Source organism: Macaca thibetana, chromosome 17 (assembly GCF_024542745.1).
Source record: "Macaca thibetana thibetana isolate TM-01 chromosome 17, ASM2454274v1, whole genome shotgun sequence".
In the NCBI taxonomy this organism is placed as follows: Eukaryota; Metazoa; Chordata; class Mammalia; order Primates; family Cercopithecidae; genus Macaca; species Macaca thibetana.
The window spans coordinates 23,044,830-23,066,472 of NC_065594.1; the positions used below are offsets into that span (position 1 = coordinate 23,044,830).

Sequence of the window (21,643 nt, forward strand, 5' to 3'; positions counted from 1 at the left end):
AATGAGGAACATGTATGGAAAGACATCTTTTAATAATTCATATTTCACAAACAACATTCAGCTACCAAAATTTCATGAGTCTCACATTCTTAATAAAAAGACCCAAAGTTCCATTAAATAATGGAGGAAAAAGTTCTCCACCATCTTAATAATACACTGACATGAGATTTTTCAAATTTGCCACGATTACCACCTATGGTATTTTAAGGATCTTCATTAAAAACATAAAAAATGAAATGGCTAGGGATTTCTATTCACTATGGTTTTCTTTTTCAAGGAAATGTAATTACTACATAAGTATTCCTTTATTAAAGTTGAAGTTATATAACCAACAAGCCAATACGACAAAGATTTCTTTTCAAGTCCTCTTCAAATTCCCCCAAAATATCTTTATGACAACTGCTATCAGCCTATGGCAGTGAGCCATCCATCATTTCAATAGGAGGCCCGTGTCACCACTTTATAATGCATGCACATTATCGAACAATTCTTTTCAGGGAGCTCGGATGTCCTATTCACTTCTCAATCTCCCACCAGCTCTAGATTAGAGAAATGAAGGATTCAGAAAGTTGTCCTTGTCCTGCAAGGACTTAGATAAGCCTTAGAGCTTGGGACTGGCACACTTCCCACTGGGCAGGGGCCACTGCAGAGGTCCCAGGTTGATAGATTGCAGAGCTGGTAAACCCACCCATTCACTTGCTCGCTCACATTACTCCTACTGCAGAGGAGGATCCCTCAGGCTCACTCCTCAGGTGCCAATCTGCTTCAGGATTCCTTTGTGGTTTTAATTGTGGTCTATTTTATAGTCATGCAGAATCAACTGCAAGGACATCCTTACTCATGCGGTCCTACCCCAAATCATCTTTTGCTTACACAAAACCAATTATTATCCCAGGAGCTAGAAACTCATCCTACACTAGGAGAAACATCCCAACCCAGGGTGACAGGGTTCTTAAAGTGGAAATCAGCTTCTCCAATTTCAGTCTTTTGATCCTAGATCTGCTTATTGCAATTATACAAATAAGGCTCCTTCTTCCTCTGTCAGTTCAACAAAAAGTGGAAGATTAAGATTTTCATGGACTCCTAGAATTTTAAAGCCAAAGGGGAAGGTAAGAGATTGTCTCTTTCAAACCCCTACATCCGTCCAGGAGTGAAGCAACCTGCCCAAGTCACACAGTAATTAGAATTGAGCTGGACTCCTCCACTGTCTCTTCCCTTACCAGCTGAACAATGCAGTGTCAATTTCCTTTTACTTGATGTAGTCAAATCATGCCCCGACTTTTCCAACCATTCTACTCCCCTTCAGGATTTTACTAGTCAAATTGTTAAACTTTACCTGGAAACAGTTGTGGAAATGACTGCCATTATATTAACAGGGTCAGATGAAAACACTTGTTTATCAACATTTTATATGCTTTATTGAAAGTTGACAAGTGCAACAGTTAAATACAGTGACACCTTACAACTGTGTAGAGAACATGCACAGAAACATATGCATATAACTACTATACAGGTGATATGCAGAAACCCCTACTGGGAAATCCATTTCATTAGCTAGAATTGAGCATTTTTCAAAGTATTCAACCAGCTCAATTGAAAGACTTCAGTGAACAGGGATTTACTTCAGGGTATTCAGCAGCTAGATTTCAGATTACACAAAGTGAGTAACTGTGCCAAATTCTTCAAATTTCTTTAGGTGTGGTTTTTGTCATGTAGCAGTTTTTATGTAGATCGATATATAAAAGTCCACACCTCCTCAGACGGCCAATGGAACATCTAAATTTCAATCTGTACAACCTAAGTAGTAGTTACAGTCCTCTATTGTACAAAATAGTTACACTACATACACAAATATACAATAAGCAAAACAACCTTCATGGTAAGATAGCCTAGGTCCCAGCTACCTGTCACCATTTTGTCACTCTCATAGTTTTGTGTCATCCACTGTTTGAGAAGAGGCACAGTACTATTGTTTTTTATGGATTTTGGTGACAGTCGTCAAATTTGTACAGTGAACTCTGCTCCCCCTCACTTTAGTCTTTTTACCCTCCTTTCAAGCTCCTCCTGGGGGGAGGAGAGAGGCGAGTCCAGTGAGGAGCTCCATCGCTTCACAACCCCATGTAGGACACTAAGCGCAAGCAGGAGAGAGAACCCTTGGACGTGAGGGGTAGGGAGCCGGAAGGGATGGAAAGGCACACAGCTCCTGAGCATGAATTAAACCATTTCTCAGATATCTGCCAAGCTGCATGAGGTCCCAGTACATCCATGCTAATTCTCGGATTAACCTTTAATTCACCCAACTAAGAAATTTCTCCAAGCCATAAGCATATGAGTGTTTAATACTGGAAAAGAGAGAATGGCATATGTCAGTCTCACGTCTCTTTCGCAGCGAGCAATGAAATGGGTGACTGTGGAGGCAGATTCTCCCTAGCACATCTTCTCCGTCTGTTCAGTTCACACGCAGCAGCCAGTTCTGCGGGGGCATAGGCAGCTATGCGGTTGGTCCTGAGCCCTGCGATGCTGGCTGGGCGGGGGGCTGTGTGGTGCCCTGTGGCTGGGTGGTGGCAGGTGGGGAGCCAGTCTGCAGCTGTGCCTGAAACTGGGCAAGCTGCTCAGGACTGGCCAGTGTCTTCAGCAGATTGTTCTCCTGCTCCAGCTGGGAGTTTTTCTCTATTAGTTCTTTGATTTGCTCTTTGAGGACCTCCACTTCTTCTCTGACCGCATACATCAAATGGCTTTTCACTAGATCCTGCAAAGAAGAGAGAAAAGGTTTAACTCACTATTTGCTATTTTCTGGACTCTGAGTTTCTAAGACATTATTTTATATGGCTCTCGCTATTTACATATTCCGCCTTTAAAGTTCGTTCAATGACACTTGGGGAATCTGAATACAGCCATGACTGTACAATACTTGAGTTTAACGTATAAATGATCAAGCTTTGTAAAAGTCTGTGCTTCTCTACAGACGTTGGCCAGAAACGCCCAAGTCCGGCTTCCTATCTGAGACTGGGCCAGAGCCGGGCGCTGGTTCCCCGACTGAGACCAGCAGCGGGGATGTTCAGGCCACAGCGCGCCCACCGCGTCCCCGCCCCCAGGCCCCGCCCCACGCTCGCCCGGAGCCGCCTCCTTCAGCACCGGCTGCAGCCAGTTCCTACCGAACATGTTGCCGCATTTTCTTCCCTCCACCCGGCCCCCCCCCCCCCCCCCCCCCCGCTTTTCGTGATTAAGCTGACATCACAGAAACCTGGGTAGACGTCGCAGCCAATGGGAGCCCGAGTTATTTATAGCTCCGAATTAAAGGTTCAGAGTTTGCCTAGCAACAGTGGGCAGAGAATCCCGTGAGAAGAGCCACAGGCGCTGCTCCAATAACAAAGAACGGCCAAGGCGGAAATAAAAAATAGGAGAAATCCAGGCGCAGGCTAAGAAAACAAAACTTTTCTCCGATTCTTCTTCATTGTGCAGGAGCCCGCGCCACCGGGGACCCGTTTGTGCACCGTCTAGAAGGCCCTTACCCAGGATCCCGACTTCTGGGGCCCTCCCCACCTCCCGGCTCCCTAGTAAAATGTTAGGATTCCTAGTAAAGCCACATCGCTAAAGATGTGCTCACGACCAGCCGAAGGAGACACTGGGCCAGCGCTTGCTTCCCTAATAAATCCCCAGCAAAAAGGGTCACCGTGAGAAAATCCCCTTGTGTGAAACCAGTCCCGGGAAGGAGACTATTTACTACCCGCAGGGCCCCTTTCTCCCTCCACGGCTGCCGTGTTAGGTGGCTCCACGCTGGCCGAATGGAGACAGCGCCGGCATTTCTACGCGCATCAAGAGCAATCGACATCATCTGAACTTAGGGATGCACTGGTTCCACGAAACATCTTATTTTTGTGCTGTGCCCACATTTACTATAAATGATTTTTCATCAGTACATACCATAGCTTGCTCGATTTTGTTGTCAATAGCTACCACACTTGCACCAGAGGAGCTGAAAAAGAGGAGGGAAAAAGGTCATCGATAAATGGTATCTTAAGCGTCCAAAATAAAAAGGATCTTGCAATTTTGTGATATTGCTAGCATCATATTTTGAATATTCTTTAACACTATGTAATGTATCACCCTCCAGGAAATGCCAGCCCCTTTCTTACTAACGAATATCCAGGCATCTCCCTATTTTAGTAAGCCACAAAGGACTAAATTACATAATGTGGGGAAAGCCTGTTCTCTGGCCAGATTTGAAAAAATAAGGTTATTCTAAACATATCGAAAAGAACATCCATGTCACCATAATCTCTCAGCAATGGACAAAGGAATTCTCCTGGCTATCTTTCACCTGTATTATTGTAAGTATCCCACGAATAAATTTAAAGAAACTATCCTAGCCGACATTTACCTATTATCAAGTCTCACAGAAGCGTTTTCAGTCCCCAGCAAGGATGACAAGAAAGAAATTGAAAAATGTCTCAGTTGGTAAACTCCTAGATCCATCGCCACTGGTCTACACCATTGGGATTTCATGCAATTGCAGCCAAAAACACCCTCGTGGAAAAAAAGAGGGAACACCAGCAGCCTTGTATAAGCTAGATAAAAATCTTCTGGCTTTCCGCAGCCCAGGGAGAAACAGAAAACGGCAGCCCTAATTTAAAGAAACCCAGCTTCTGGGGCTTCGTGATCCCAGGAAGATGCAGATCCCAGTGCCGTGCAGAGCCGCTTCCCAGATCCGCAGCCGGGCTCCACTCAGCTCTAGACCAGGACTCCCGGTCTTAGTGCAAAATATATGCAGGAAAGAGCTGCGCCGATTGGCCGGCACGCCACTGGGACCGCCCCCTTCTCCCTTCCCCTTCTCCCTTCCTGGTCCTCCCGCTTCTCTGCTTCCCCGCCTCCCCCCACCCCCACCTCCGCCCCCATTCTCCGGATCCCGCTCGTGGGGTGGGCTGGCCTGGCGAGGGCCGTGCTCAGAGGGAGTGGGGTGCTGGGCCCAGAGGTTTCCAGGGCGGCCTCAGAACACTGGGCCACTGCTTCGGCAGAAAATGTGAAGGGTCCCTGAAAAATACTATAGGGGCCCCCGCACGTGCTTACGTTTAAGGGAGTCAGACCCCGACCCCGGAGCTGTGTCCCGCGGCTGCTGAACGGCGAAAGCTTCCTATTTGCAACCAGAACCGTCTGAGCTACTGGGCATGCCCAGTCCCACCACTGTAAGACTTGCAAGAGCTCGAGTGTCTTGATTTCAATTATCTAGTTCTTACCGGCAGCGGTACTGGGAGGATTTTATAGACGGTTTTATTTTTAAGGATAATCATCCTGCGATCATACTATTTTTTTAATTTTACAGGGAAAAAAAATCACATTTACTCTTTGAGAGATACTACCTTTTGTTTTATAGAAACAAAACAAAAAACATTATATATTCTTTGCTAGGCATGAGGGAAAGACTCCAGATAAAATCCAGGATCTTCCCAAAAAGCCCCCAGAGCCACAAACCTTAAAATCATATCTCCCTATTAGCACCTTCTCCCCAGTAATTAAATATGCCTTCTTCTATTTAGACCTAGAAAAGTCAATCCACAGGTTGAATTCCACATAGATCTATTTTTAGTAAGTCCCTAAGGCACGTTTTTGGAAGCTGAGTAACAATTCCTCTAAGACTCAGTCCCTCAATCCTGTGCGCCTTCCTACATCAGAGGGATTGAAATATGGTCAAGTATGTATTCAAAGCACACAAATCCTTGAAGTTAGTCTCTTTGCCCATTTGCGTGTCCAGAACCAGAAAAAGGAGGATATAATCGTGGTTAAAAATAGTTAAGCAGCCAATAGATGCTGTAGGCTCACCTCTGTTTCATCCTCTTGGCCACACTGACCAAATAATTCTCTTCTCCAAACCAAAATCAAGAGATGTGGGAATAAAATAGCTTAACCCTTTCAAAATTTCCTATATTAATTTAAAATACTTTCAGGGATGCATCAATTAAGGCTACAACTTAATATACTAGAAATCTAAGCCCTGAAGTTTACTTGATTATAACATAAACAGTTTGCAAGTCAATACATGCGAGAAAGAAAACTTAACCTCTACAATACTGCCCTCTAATGGCATGATAATATAAAATCCAAAAAATCTACAAAGTACTTGGGGAGACCTCTAATCTGTAGATAAAATTGTCTCATCACAAGTAATTCCAACATAAAATCTGACCGTAGAACATATATATGTAATACACGCACATGCACAAACACACACAGTCTTCTCTCCCAAATAAGCATCTTTCCTCAAGCAGCATCCTTCCCTAAAATTGCCATCAGAGCCATTTAGACAATTTTTAAGTTAACTCAATGCTGATAGTGGGGGTAGGTGGATTTGGTTTTCAGAAACTGTCCAAAGTAATTAGGAACCAGACCAGATCTGGTGAGCGCAGTAGATGATGAAGACCACAATTCTCTTTTGGGTTAAAAACCAAAGTGGGACTAACTATAAAGCGATGAGATTCCCTTTTTACTGAAAGGTTCATATTCTCCAAATTTTAAGGTTTGGCTTTTAAATAACAGTAATTGTTAGCATATTTATAATTTATAAAAATTAAACATCTTAACTCATATGATGCTTATTTTTTTTTAAAAAGATATCCATTTCCAATAAAAAGAGACTAAGTATAAGCTTAGAAATCATAATTATTTGGGAAGCAGGCATGTGGCCCCTAAGTCTATGAATGCTAACCAGAATATTATTTACTGCATGATAGTTTCTATATTTTGAAAGTTAAAGCTATACCTAAAACTATTTGTATGCTAAATTCCATGTACATATTTTAACTGAATGCCAACTTCATGAAAAAACGGTATTAAAGCATCATTTAAGCTATAAAAAGAGCGTTAAAAAACAAAACTCTAAGGTCATATAAAAAATTTTTAAATTCCCGCTTGAGTATTAAAAAATTACTAAATTAACTGAATTTATTCATGCTGTTCTTCAACATAAACAGAAAGCTGTTTTTATTTCAATCATTTTAACTGATCATCCATTGTATCAAGCAAGAGAAGCAAATATAAGCAACCATAGTCTAACCCATTTCCCTATTGAAGTACATTACAGTTATTGTTACTACTTGGATATTTTAAATAAAATTGCAAGAAACATCCTTCTACATACATCCTTGAACATGTATGTGTGTGTGCACACTTCTGGAGAATTTGTTGAGCCAAAGGATTTGCAACTAATAAAATGATTAGCAATCTAATCTTTTCATATATTTCACATAAATATGCTAGATTCCTTTAAAACTAGACTTTTGTATGAAAACTGAAAAGATAATTTGAAAAAGAAGGCAAAGGAAATGGAAAGCTACATGGAGGGAAAACCCTTGGATCAGAAATGTCTGTGGCACAAATGGCTAGAATTACGTTCAAAGGCTCTTCTAATTGCAAGACAAACGATCCATATGTCTGGTGCCTCGTCAGAGCTAAGACTTGCTGACAGGGCAGAGAAAAACACTACAAGGCTTCCAGGAGAGATCCTTAAAGTCATGGACCATATAAGTCCATTTCAGGACTGAGCAAAGATCAGGAGGTACCACCCCAGTGGGAACTCATACACATTAAACAGCCTGGACAACTGAGATTGAGGTATTTTCTGTTGTTGTCTGCCTAAGAGCCTTTTTACATAGACTCCAATTCAACCGCCACTGCATATTGGTAGCAAGCATGACAGGATAGGAAAAGAGGAACGGGCCTGAGTGTTTCTGGTTCCTATAACAAGTGCTTTTCTTCCAAACTTGATCTGACTTGGCCAACACAGGTACAGTCAGAGATTCAGCACTCAAGTAGAGTAACCTCTTTCTCCCCCTGTCCAAACTCCTTGCAAATCTAAAACAACTGCCAGGAAAGAAGCGAAGGCACATTACCCTGTACCTGACCAAATCACTCCTGTCTAAGGACTCCCACGTCACCTCCCTTTTTCTAGTTTACTCTCACTAGGCGTGGGAATATACTTACCAGGTTTAACAAATGAAACTACATGACTATCAGTTAAATGTGAATGGTAGATAAACAACAAATAATGTTTTAGTATCGGGTCCCACCCACTGTCAAAACAAGAAGAAATGCCAAAGAAATGGCTGTTAAATTCAACCACATTTTACATTTCCTTATCTCCACAGAAAGGCTGGTTGGAAAAAGCTTCCAAAAAGAACAGTGGCCAGGCGCGAGCGCAGTGGCTCATGCCTGTAATCCCAGCACTTTGAGAGGGTGAGGTGGGCAGATCACTTGAGGTCAGGAGTTCAAGACCAGCCTTGCCAACATGGTAAACCCCTGTCTATACTTTAAAAAAAAAAAACAAAAAACAAATAAATTAGCTGACGTGGTGGCACATGTCTATAATCCCAGTTACTGGGGAGAGGCTGACGAAGAATTGCTTGAACCCGGGAGGCAGAGGTTGCAGTGAGCTGAGATTGCATCATTGCACTCCAGCCTGAGCAACAGGGCAAGGCTCTGTCTCAAAAACAAACAAACAAAGAATCGGAAGAGAAACTTAAGGGATAAATCTAGGAGGTCCAACATCAAAATAGGATGCATTTCTATTTTAGAGAGAGAACAGATGGAAGAGAATTATCAAATAATTTAAGAATTGTTCCAGAACTGAAGGACACAAGTCTCCAGTTAAATGAGATGACCAAATGCCCACCACAAGAAATGAAAAAGCCCTCCACTGAAGCACACCACCCTGAAACCTTAATCACTAGGCAGACAGAGAAAATCCTAAAAGCTTCCAAATGGAAGAAACAAGTTACAAACACAGGGACTAGCAACAGAACCACTTTGCTGGCAGCCAGAAAAAGATGAAGGAAATGTCTTTAAAATTCTGAGAGTAAAGAGTTTTTAATCCAGAATTCTTTATTTGGCCAAATCATCATTTGAGGGTAAAGGTAGAATTAAAACATTTTTAGATACTGCACACACCAAAATGGAGGAGCAAATCAAGAAAAAAGGCAGGCATGGGAAATAGGAACCAGGAACTCAGATACTGGAGGAAAGGAAGGGAATCATCAGGCTGAAGTCCAGGGAGATCTCAGGGGGACTGCTGCTGGACAAGCCCAGGCTGCAGCTGGTCTGTACCTGGTCTGCAATGGTAAGGGAAGATGGAGAACTCCAGGAGGGAGAGCTTCCGTGCTAATGAACACACAGATTATCTAACACATCTAAGCATTTGCAGGGCACAGGGGAGCTACTGATAGGTATATGATAGATCTAATGGAACAATTAGATAAGCTCAAAGCAGTTTGAAAATAGAGCAAGGAAGAAAACATGGAATACTCATAAATAAAATCTACATGACCCATATTATTTTTTCATTTTTTTATGGATTTACCTTTAAAAAGTTAACTTTATTGAGGAGGTAACAGGAAGAAAAATTGCATGGCAGGAATGGTTTAGAAGTGCTAAATCCTATTCTACTACAACTTGATTACCTAAAATCTAAAATGGAAACAGCAAGAAATAGTGTAAGTATAAATATATTACATAGAAATGTGGAGGTAAAGACGAGAAAAAACAACTAAAATTTAAAAGTGGCTGCGTCTAAGGCACCGACTGGATGAGTGAAAAAAGGGAACTGCTATTTTTTTTCCTATTCATTCTATTTGCTCTTTGGGTATGTACATGTATTTTGATTAAAACACACACACACACACACACACACACACACACACACACACACACACACACACACACACACACACACTTTAAAAGGTTTATAGAGATCTGCAGCACTTTTCCTGCTTCCAGGCTTCAGCAGAGTCCTTACCACACCTGCATGTAGGAAACTACCAGAGGCTTGGGAGAGAACCACCAAAAAGCAGCAGGCAGAACAATTTTCAGAAATCACATAGGGTAGGCACAGTTGGTATTACCACCCACCAGCCTAAATGAAAAAACTCTGTAAACAGGGACATCAGATATTCAGAAGGATACTGCCTAAGTCTCCTTCTGAATGCTTAGAAGAATTCTAATTCCCTTCAGTCTAGGACTCATTTAAGGGAAAAATGAGTCCTAGACTGAAGGGTGTTTTGGTCCTACATAAAGCAGTTTAAAAGGAAGCCCTGAAAGGTCAAACTGTTTCCAAGTAACTTAATTTTCTCTCAAAACAAAGCTCAAGAATATTTAATAAAGTCTCTAGCATCCAATAATTCACAATGTCTGGCATCCAATAAAAAGTACCAGGCATATAAACAAGCAGGGAAATATGACTCATGAGGAGAAAAATTAATCAAAATGACCCAGATATGACAAAGATGATTTATAGACAGGAACATTAAAAACAGTTATAACTATATTTCATATGTTCAAGAAAGTAGATGAAAACATTAGCATATTAAGGACAGGTGTGAGAAATGTTAGAAAACCTAAATTAAATTATCAAGGTGAAAAATACAATATTTGAGAAGAAAAATACACTAGATGAGATTAACAGTAGATTCGATAGGGCAGAAGTAGTATTAGTGATATATGAGCAATCCAAAATAGAACACAGAAGAAATATTGAATCAAAAGAACAAATCGGCCAGGTGTGGTGGCTCACGCCTGTAATCCCAGCACTTTGGGAGGCCAAGGCAGGTGGATCTCTTTAGGTCAGGAGTTCGAGACAAGCCTGGCCAATATGGTGAAACCCCGTCTCTACTAAAAATATAAAATAGTTGGGTGTGGTGGCACGCACCTGTAATCCCAGCTACTCGGGAGGCTGAGGCTGGAGAATTGCTTGAACCCAGGAGGCGGAGGTTGGAGTGAGCTGAGATTGCACCACTGCACTCCAGCCTAGGCCACAGAGCGAGACTCAAAAAACAAACAAATAAACAAAAGAAAAACAAATCAAAAAAAAGAACAAAGTGTCAATAAGCTGTGGGACAGTTTCAAGCAACCAAATGTATCTGTAGCGAAGTCCCTAAAAAAAAAAAAAAAAAAAAGGAGAGAAAACATTTTAAGAAATAATGGTAATTTTCCTCACATTTTATTAAAACAATAACCTACAGATCCAAGAAGCTAAACCCCAAATGAGAACTGTGAAGAAGTCTACAAGGTGTATCATAATCAGATTGCTTACTATCAGTGATAAAATCTCAGAAGCAGCCAGAGGAAAAAAACTAGGTTATGTACAGAGCAACAAAGATAAGAATGATAGCTGACTTCTGGTTGGAAACAATGCTAGACAGAAGACAGTGCAGCAACATCTTTAACTGAAAGAAAAAAAACAAAACAAAACCCTGTCAATCTGTAATTCTATGCCCAGTGAAAACATCTTTCAGAAATTTAAGGTGAAATTAAGACTTTTCAGACACACAAAGCTGGAAGGATTCATCACTGTAACTCCTTCAGACAGAAGGAAAATGATACCAGATGAAAAAACTAGATCTATGCAAGAGAATGAAGAGCACCAGAAATGATAACTAATGGTTAAATACAAAAACTTCTCCCCCTTACTATTTACATCTAAGATAACCGACTGTTGCCAGGTGTAGTGCCACATACCTGTAGTCCCAGCTTCTCAAGAGGCTGAGGTGGGAGAACCACTTGAGCCTAGCTAGGAGTTTGAGGCCATCCTGGGCAACATACTGAGGCTCTGTCTATAATAATCATTGACTGTTTAAAGCCAAAAATAACAATGTATGGGAGTATACTACAATATGTAGATGTAAATGTATGACAAAGATAGAACAAGGGCTAAGAAGGGGGAAGGGAAGTATACTGCTGAGTACATTATGATAAGTTAAAGATGTATGCTATAAACTGTAAATCTAACAAGCTAACACAAGAGGATAAAATGGAATCATAAAAAATGTATAATCTAAAAGAAAGCAGAATAAGAGGAAAAGGGGAATAAATAATAGAATAAAAAATGAATACCAAGATAGCAGATTTAAACCAACTGTATCAATAATCACATTAGGCTGGGCGTGGTAGCTCACACCTGTAATCCCAGCACTTTGGGAAGCCCAGGTGGGTGGGTCACTTAAGTTCAAGACCAGCCTGGCCAACATGGTAAAAACCCATCTCTACTAAAAATACAAAAATTAGCCGTGCCTGGTGGTGCATGCCTGTAATCCCAGCTACTTGGGAGGGCTGAGGCAGGAGAATTGCTTGAACCCGGGAGGCAGAGGTTGCAGTGAGTTGAGATTGCACTACTGCACTGCAGCCTGGCGAACAGAGCAAGACCTTGTCTCAAAAAAAAAAAAAAAAGAAGAAAAAGAAAAGAAAACAATAATCACATTAAATATAAATGGTCTCAATTAAGCACCTCAATTAAAAGGCAGATATTGCCAGTTTGGATGAAAAACCAAGACACAACTATATGCTGCCTATAAGAAATATACTTTAAATATAAAAACACAAATAGGTACAATAAGAATATGGAAGAAGACATGCCATGTTAACAATAAAAGAAAGCTGAGGTGGCTATATTATTCGAAGTAGACTGCAGTGCAAAGAATATTATAAAGAATAAAGGTCATTACATAATGATAAAAGGTCGATTTTATCATTATGTTCTCTGACTACAATATAATTAAATTAGAAATCAATAACATGAGATTATCTGAAAAATTTCCAAATACTTGGGGAAAAAATACACACATCTAAGTAACCCATGGGTCAAATAAGCAATCAAAAGGAAAATTAGGAAATATTTTGCACTGAATGAAAATAAAAACAAGGCATATCAAAATTTATTTCAATAAATTTAACAATTTAAACAAAAATGGACAAATTCTTATAAAGACACAAACTACCAAAACTCACATGAGAAGAAAAAGGTAACTTGAATAGTCCCGTATGTATTTACAAAATTGAATTTATAGTTTAAACTCTTTCTATAAAGAGAACCTCAAGCTCAAATGGTTTCACTGGTAAATTCCACTAAATATTTAAAGAAAGAAATAACACCAATTCTATACAAACTCTTCCACAAGACTAAAGAGAGAAAATTTTAAAAAACCACTTTACAACTCATTCTATGAGGCCAGCACTCCCTTAACACTAAAGCCAGATAAAGACATTATAAAAAAGAAAAACTACAGACTAATAGCTCTGATAAACATAGATGCAAAAGTTCTTAACAAAATTTTAGCAAATCAAATCCAACTATATATAAAAAGAGTAATATATTATTAACAAATGGCATTTATCCTGGGAATGCAAAGTAAACATTCAAAAATCATGTAATTCACCCTATCAACAGACTAAAAAGAAAAAATATAATCTCATTATATGCAAAAAAAAAAAAAAAGCATTTGACAAAATCACCATCCATTCATGATTTTTTAAAAAGGAAAAGAGAAAAACTTTAAGCAAAATAGGAATTGAAGGAAACTTCCTCAACCTGATAAGGGGCATCTACAAAAAACATTCAGCAGACATCATATGTAACAGTAAAAGAATGAATGGTTTCCCCCTAAGGCTAGAAACAATGCAAGAGTCTACTCTCAGCATTCCTATTCAACATCATACTGAAGGTAACAGCCAGGCAATAAGGCAAGAAAAAGAATAAAAGTCATCCAGACTAGAAAGAAAAAAAAAAAAAACCTATTCACAGATAACATGACTATCTATGTGGACACTCCCCCAAAAATCTGCAAATAAATTATTAGAACTAACAAGATACAAGTTTCTCGAGGTCATGAGCTAGAATTTCAATGTACAAATATCAAATATATTTCTATATACCAGCAATGAACACAAAGTGAAATTTTAAAACAAAAATACATGAAATAGGTATAAATCTAAGAAAATATGTAGAAGAGCTCTATGCTGAAAACTATAAAACATTGCTGAAAGAAATCAAAGAGCACCTGACAAATGACAAGATACTCCATCTGTGGATTAGAAGATAATATCATTAAGCTATCAATTCCACACTTCCCAGCTACCGTATAGATTCAGTATAATCCCTATCAAAATTTTAAGACATTTTATTGAAAATGACAAAGTGGGCCGGGCGCGGTGGCTCAAGCCTGTAATCCCAGCACTTTGGGAGGCCAAGACGGGCGGATCACGACGTCAGGAGTTCGAGACCATCCTGGCTAACACGGTGAAACTCCGTCTCTACTAAAAAATACAAAAAACTAGCCGGGCGAGGTGGTGGGCGCCTGTAGTCCCAGCTACTCGGGAGGCTGAGGCAGGAGAATGGCGTAAAAACCCGGGAGGCGGAGCTTGCAATGAGCTGAGATCCGGCCACTGCACTCCAGCCTGGGCGACACAGCAAGACTCCGTCTCAAAAAAAAAAAAAAAAAAAAAAAAAAAAGAAAATGACAAAGTGATTCTAAAATTTATGTATAAAAGCTAAGAAACTAGAATAATTGAAACAATTTTTGAAAAAGAACAAAGCTGAAGAACTCCCATTACCAGATCTCAAGATTTTCTGTAAAGCTACTTGCATCACCATAGTGTGGTGCTAGTAAAAGGACAGACATAGAGTAACGGAACAAAACAGATTAGTCAAAGATATACACACACACACACACACACACACATATGCAGCAAATCGATTTTCCACAAATATGTAAAGCAATTCAGAAAAGTCTTCAGCAAATGGTACTGGAACAACTGCAAAAAACAAATACAACTGATCCATTCTTTACACCATATGAAATATTAACTTAAAATGGATCATAGACCTAACTGTAAAATCCCAACCTATAAAACTTCTATAAGAAAACATAAGAGAAATCTTTTGAACCTGAACCAGTAAAGATTTCTTAGGTAAGACACCAAAAGCACAATCCATGGAAGAAAAAAAATGGATAAAATGTACTTTTACCATAATGAAAACTTGTTTTTTGAAAGATCATGTTACAAGAATGAAAAAACAAACTATAGACCAGAATTAAGTACTGCAAGTCACATATCTGATAAAGGACTTATATCCAGAATATATAAAGAACTCAAAACTCAATAGCAAGAAAGCAAACAACCCAATAAAAGAAAAGGGCAAAAGACATGAACAGTCACTTTATCAAAGATACATGGATGGTAAATAAGTACCTGGAAAAAATGCTGAACACCATTAATTGTTAGAGAAATGCAAATTAAAACCATGATATGCCACTACACACCTATCAGAATAGCTAAAATATAGTTTAAAATTTTAAACCTGAAAATACAAAATGCTGAAAAGAAGGCAGAAAAATTGGAACACATATATTGATGATGGGAATGCAAAATGGTACAACCACTTTGCAGAAGAGTTTTACATTTATTTATAAAGTTAGACACAGAGTTTCCATAAAAACCAGTAATCACAATGCAAGTTATTTATCCAAGAGAAATGAAAACATGTTACCACAAAAATTTGGACATGAATGCTTAGAGTGACTTTATTTTTAATCATCCCAAACTAGAAACAAACCAAATGTCACTCAACTGGAGAATGGATAACAAACTATAGTACATCTAGACAATGGAATAATACTCAGCAATACAAAGAAACAAACTACTGATACACATAACAACCTGAATGAATCTCAAATATAGTATGGTAAGAGAAAGAAACCGCATTCAAAGATTGCAAATCATATGATTCCATTTATGAGACATTCTGGAGAAGGTAAAACTATAGAGACAAAAACCAGATCAGAATTTCCCAGAAACTTGGGGTAGGGGAGGGGGATTGTTGTGGGTGATGGAACTGTCTCATATCTAAATTGTAGTGGTGATATGCCCACTGTTTTTCCAAACATGTAGAACTCAAAGATGGGAACAGTAAACACTGGAGACTCCAGAAGTGGGGAGGGAGGGGAGCCAGGGCTGAAAGGCTACCTATCAGGTACCATGTTCACCACTTGGGTAACGGGATTATTAGAACCTCAAAACTCAGCATCACGTAACATACCCATATTACAAACCTGTGCGTGTATGCCCTGAATCAAAACAAACAACACTATTGCTGTATACTAAAAAGGGAAACTTTACTATATGTAATTTACATCTTAAAAAATGAAAAGATGACTGCCCCTAAGTAGCAGACTGGGATGAAAAAAAAAAGAAGAAGAAGAAACTGATAATTTTTAAAATTCTATCTAATCTTTATATTTTCATGTATCATTTTTTATTGTAGTAAAAAACACATAACAAAATTTATCACATTAACCATTTTAAAATGTATAGCTCAGTAGTGTTAAGCATATTGTTACTATTGTGAAATAGATCTTCAGAACTTTTTCATCTGCAGATCTGAAACTATCCATTGAATAACTTCCCATTTCCCCCTTCCCCTGCCCCTGGTAACTGCCACTCTAATTTCTATTTCTATGAATTTGGCTGCTTTAGATACCTATCCTTTCTTTTTTTTTTTTTTTTTTTTAAATAGAGACAGTGTCTCGCTATGTTGCCCAGGCTGATCTCGAACTCCTGGGCTCAGGCAGTCCTCCCACCTTGGCCTTCCAGTGTTGAGATTATAGGCGTGAGCCATCATGCCCAGCCTACATGTAGTATTTTGATTTAAAACATTTTAAACTAAAAGAAAAAAAAAGGGAACAAAAGCTATTTTGAAAAATATAATACAAGGACTTAAATATAGTCATCGAAGAGACCTAAAAATGCCTATTTTATAACTAATTGTTCTATCATTATATAAAATGCATTACTAGGCTTGAATTTTTTAACTATAATTTTGCTTTGTTCTTAGACCTGTTGAGTTTGTTGGTGATTAATCATTCCTAAATCCCATATTAGCGTTAAAAGATTTGTAAAAATTAAATACTTGCTTTAAGTGTGAGAATTTTAAAAGTCCTAACAAAATGCTAACAGATTTAAATATAATCTTTTATTTATATATATCTACATATAGCACATGTATTTACCCTCTGTAAATACATTTTTTTTCCTGTATTTTTCTCTCTCTAAACATTTATAATTACTTTTAAATTGTTACAATTCTAAACATGATTTTTAGTTTTCCCATGGCTGTCTTCACCTTATTTAACATAACTACTAGTTTCAAAAGAATATCTATAATGCTAAGAAGACCCAATGCTTTTTTGTTTTGTTTTGTTAAGATGGTAAGGGAGACTTTAAGAGGAACTACTGCAATGGGAGAGAAATGGGTCTCAACACCCCTCAATGCCCTTCAGCAACAGGACTCAAATGGTTAACATTCTTATTTTACTTTTTATCTTCATGAAAATAATAAGCATTTCAAACCCAAATTTCTTCATAAATTACCACTTCTGCTTAATAGTGGTAGATTATGAAAATCTGGAGCCACAGACAAAAAAGGAATCACAGATTTAGAAGCCAAATGATATTCTATATAAAACATCTGAAGAAGTGAAAAGTTGTCCTGATTATGATTTTCTATTTCGAGAACCTCATGCAAGTGAGGTTCTTGCATGAAGTGAAAAATGAATATTATTTCTCTTTTACTTTTGCACAGCTATGAAAAATAGATGCTTTGAGCACTTTTTAAAAATAACTAGTTACTTTAAGCTAATTTTCCTGTTAAATTCCAGAAGAAAACAACAACGATAAGCAGTCCTAAAAGAGCTGGTAGGAACTAGACTAACCGACTAACCACTTTTCTATGCATACAGAGCCACTTAGGGCCATTAGAGGCAGTCTCTTGGTGACCCTAAAACAATCAGATGAAGCTCAATTACACAGTTGTATTTACAAAGGTAAAGATAAATTTAAGGATATTACCCAGCTCCAGAATGTCTAATGTAGTACAGGCCTAGGTTAAGCATTAACACATTGGCAAAGTTGACTCTGTGCTGGGGACACAGTGTGTGTATAATAAATACCACTGACTGCTTCGATCAAGGGACACATTTCTGTATTATGGCCTCCATGGGCAGCAGCTCTGTGACATAAATGGGGTCTGAGGGTTTCTTTAACCCTCTGATCTATTCAGAATTTTACAGCAAAATGGACCTTGGAGATCATTTAATTTCCTTATTCTGTAGGTTTAGAAGTGGAGGCCCAAAGGCATTATGTGCTTTGTCCAGGGTTTACCTAATCAACTGTTGGATGGAGCATAGAACCAAATGCTGATTCGATATTAGTGTGCCCTAGAAGTGTACACCAGAAATTCGAGATCTGTGTGTGTGTGTGCGCGCGCATAAGACATTAGAGCTGGAAGAGCAAAGGGATCATAAAGGGAAACGCCCTTCTGCTGATCTCAACAGAGCCACAGTACTCATCGAAAAACACCCATTTTACAGATGAAGAAACAAGCTGGGAGGCTGTGTGGAAACCAAAGCCAGAGTCCCACGCTGCTTATGAGTCAGGCAGCCTGGCTGCAGGGTCTCTGGGCCTAGTCTAGAGTGGAGATGGTGAGCTCTTGGTGAGACCTACCCCTCCACAGCTTCCTTTCTGAGGGTGGGCAGGCTGGCAGAGGCACTCAGATCAGTCCCAGTGCCAGTGAGGTCTACAGTTTGAGAAGGTGCTCTCCAGGCACTGGGACAAGGTCCCGGCAGAGAAGGGGGCTCACCACAGGCACAGAGCCACACCTGCTGACAGACACATTATTTAGTGAATGTGCATAAAGATGATTTTCAAATTGTGCTTTCATTAATCCTGGCAGTTCCTTGCAAAGCCCTCAAGAGCTGTGAGACGACGAGTTAGAGGAAGTCCAAGTGGATCAAGGAAAATGAAGCTCACTTGTAAAGAAGGCAGGCAGGCTGTGTGCCCCAGGCTCGTGGCCGGGAATAGGAGACATGGCTTTAGCAGCACATCACTGAGAACTTCTGTGGTGTCCCAATATACCCCAAGGATTTTTACTCTAGGTGGTCATCACCTTGGATCTCCTTCCATATCATCTGAGTGTGATTCGGACATTGCCACATTCTCCTTCATCCACGATTAAACAAGGGTAAGAAGACAATATGATGAAAATAATCAAGTGTTGAGTGGGGCCAATGAAGTGGGAAATAAAAATTTACAATGAGAATGAGGGTCACTTTTTAGCATTTAAACCTGCTGCCAACTACTGTCAAAGAAATGGTCAACATAATACATCTTAGCCGGAAAGATATAAACTAGAATTTAAAAACTTTCTATACATTAGCTCTTCAGCCATTTCTTTATTGATTTACCCGCATTTATTTAACAATGAGCACCCATGAAAGGCCAGGAACTTCAGGCTTGGCACCACAGTTATCAAGATGAGTAAGACACAATCCTTGCTTTTAGTGACTTGGGGGCAGTTGCAGGGAACAAGGGGAGAAAGACATACGATATTTCGTATAATGTGAGTGTATATAAAAAATGATGGTTAGCAGAAAGCAGCCTGGGAGTGCTTCTGAGAGCAGAAGACTTACCCTCTGGGTGTTGAAAAACAAATAGGAGTTGTCCAGTTAGACTACAAGGTACGAAGAGAATGAGAACACTCCATGAAAAAAGAAGGGCCAGGCAAAAGCCAGGGTCATGAAGCAGCAAGCTGAGTTTGGACACCTCGCAGTAGTTGAGTGTGGCTAGGGAATAGGAGGTTGGGGTTTAGCAGTGGGAGATGAAGAGAAAGGCAGTAAAAGGAAAAAAGGTCAAGACAGGCTGGGGCCTCACAGGCCATGTGATGGGAGACTGGACTTTAGTCTGAGGGCAATGAAGGTTCACACAATAGGGTTTAAAGCAGGCAAATGATGCAACGGGATTTGTGTTTTGGCAAGGTCACTCTGACCACAATGTACAAGACTACAAGAGATGGAACTGGGGGTAAAAGGAAGGAAATAATGAGGGCCAAAACCAAGGAGCAAAGGGGAGACAGAGAGAAAAGTGGGATGGATTCAAAGACATTGGGACATAGAACTGACAGAACTGGCTGGCGTGAGGTAAGGGAGGCAGGATGACTCACAGGTTTCTGGATTATGTGAACAGGTGGAAGGTGATGCCATTAGCCAGAATAACGCTGTAGGCTAAGGGGAGTAAACCGGTGCTGGGGTATAACACTGATAGGACTTACTAGGCAGTGGGAAATATGGTTTTGGAACTCAGGAGGGGTCGAGCATAAGAAAATACTGGCATAAGAAAAGTTGTTAGGTAGCAGGAAGTCTCCTTGGGAGTGGATGAGATAACCTCAGAAATCCATATAGGAAAGAAATGGAAGAGCTGGGCGGTCGCACACATTGGAGCAGCCATTTGGCATGGCAAAGACACCTGAGTTTTCCGCGGGTCTAGTGGACACTACAGGAGGCGGCCAGGCTTGAGGCATCTGCGAGAACCTCGAATGGGAGAGTAGCCTCTACCTAACGAGGAGACCAAGACAATGAAAGCGATTTAACCGTGGAGGGAGCGGGGAAATGAAGACATCAGGTCAGCTCTCCAATGCCAGGTACCCTACGGAGCCAGCAAATGTGTCCTTCGAGAAACCCCATGTGGGGTGGCAGCCTCACAGAATGAGCCAACGGACAGTCCGTTAGACAGAGGGAGACAGACGGCAGCTGCAACCGTGACAGAAGCGGGACACTGCCACAGTCGACACAGAGACTCTGCCCTCGGTTCTTCCTTCCCACCTCCATGCGAGTGCACTGCTACTGCCAAGACGAGGGATGCATGTGAGAGCCAAAAACAGCCTCCACTCCAGGGTGCCAGTAGCAGGCTGGGTTCTTTTTCTCCTTTTCAGGGAAAGAGTGGGCAGAGAAGAGAGCTTTGATTCTGACATGAGTGTCAAATTTCAAAATGCAAAGAACTGAGTGTTTAAAAAATGGTAAGTAACTGTTTAAATGACCAAAATTAGCTGGAAAGTGATAGAAATGGGTTGACATGCTAGTAAGGAAGCCTGCTACCAGAGTGAAAGGGCGATTCAACTGAGCACAATTAATAGCAGTTATTAGGAGAAAGAAAAACAAACCATGACATGCATATTTCTCACCAATGAATTAAGACTTTAAGCAAATGGCTCTGGAGGGGATCCAGAAGAATGCGACACGAAGCCACCAGCTGAGGGTCAACTGTGACATGAGGCCATATCGTGGAAGGGGCTGAGGAGACCCCAGTGAGCTATAGGGGGCACAGCCCCTTACCTGTGAGGCCTGTTGGGGCCACTGCGTGCCCATATCTATCCCACTGATCACAAATATGACATCCGCCATGGCTGACCGAGGAGAGGACTGCAAGCTCACCAAAGGCTGCCTGGCAAGGACACCTCCGTGCTTTCCCACTTTTAAACTCCCGGCCCCACATCGGGGACTTGTTCAGTCAGGAAAGCGGACAGGGGACAGACATAGATGGAAACAGTCCAGGTCCTCTCATGTCGATTCCAAACTGCTGGAGACACAAGCTTAGTCTGACCTGACAGAAGAGGAGAACTTTGAACAAAACAAGATATAAAGCTATCAAATAACATAACTAAGTCTGAAGTACCCAAATGAGGTTAAGTAACCAGAAGTAACTAACAAGTCATGGAACTAAAGTGAGATGTTGTAAGGCAACCCCAATGTACAGCAGAAAGGAGGGGCAGAGTTGGTGGGAACTACTTGAAAAAGGAAACTGTTGCACACTCATGCCCCAGTTAATCTTTACTACTCTGAGGCAGTAGGTACCATTCTTTTCTTCATTTTAAAGTCAAAAAGTCGGTTTGAAGTTGATGGCCTCCTCTGTGCCCACCCCCCTGCCTAATGTGTGGGTGACACGCTACAGTGGGCACCAGGGTGAGGGCACACTGTGCCCCCAGAGCCCGAGCACAGGG

The 21,643-nt window shown here is 40.4% G+C and overlaps 1 protein-coding gene across 5 annotated transcripts in view; it reads right to left on the reverse strand.

Moving 5' to 3' along the window:
- Positions 1–1,395: 1,395 nt before the first annotated feature.
- The window catches only part of TSC22D1 (TSC22 domain family member 1), a 144,137-nt gene continuing 123,889 nt past the window's right edge, over positions 1,396–21,643 (reverse strand). For 2 of the 5 annotated variants that reach the window (XM_050766179.1, XM_050766182.1), the window contains exons 2-3: positions 3,925–3,976; positions 1,396–2,749 (exon numbers count right to left, since the gene is read on the reverse strand). In XM_050766179.1, coding sequence (XP_050622136.1) covers positions 2,492–2,749; positions 3,925–3,976 — 310 coding nt within the window. In that variant the 3' untranslated portion in view covers positions 1,396–2,491. Of the gene's footprint in view, positions 2,750–3,924; positions 3,977–4,381; positions 4,806–5,067; positions 5,150–20,978; positions 21,073–21,643 lie in introns of those variants that run through there. The other 3 variants (XM_050766183.1, XM_050766181.1, XM_050766180.1) reach the window with 3 other exon arrangements.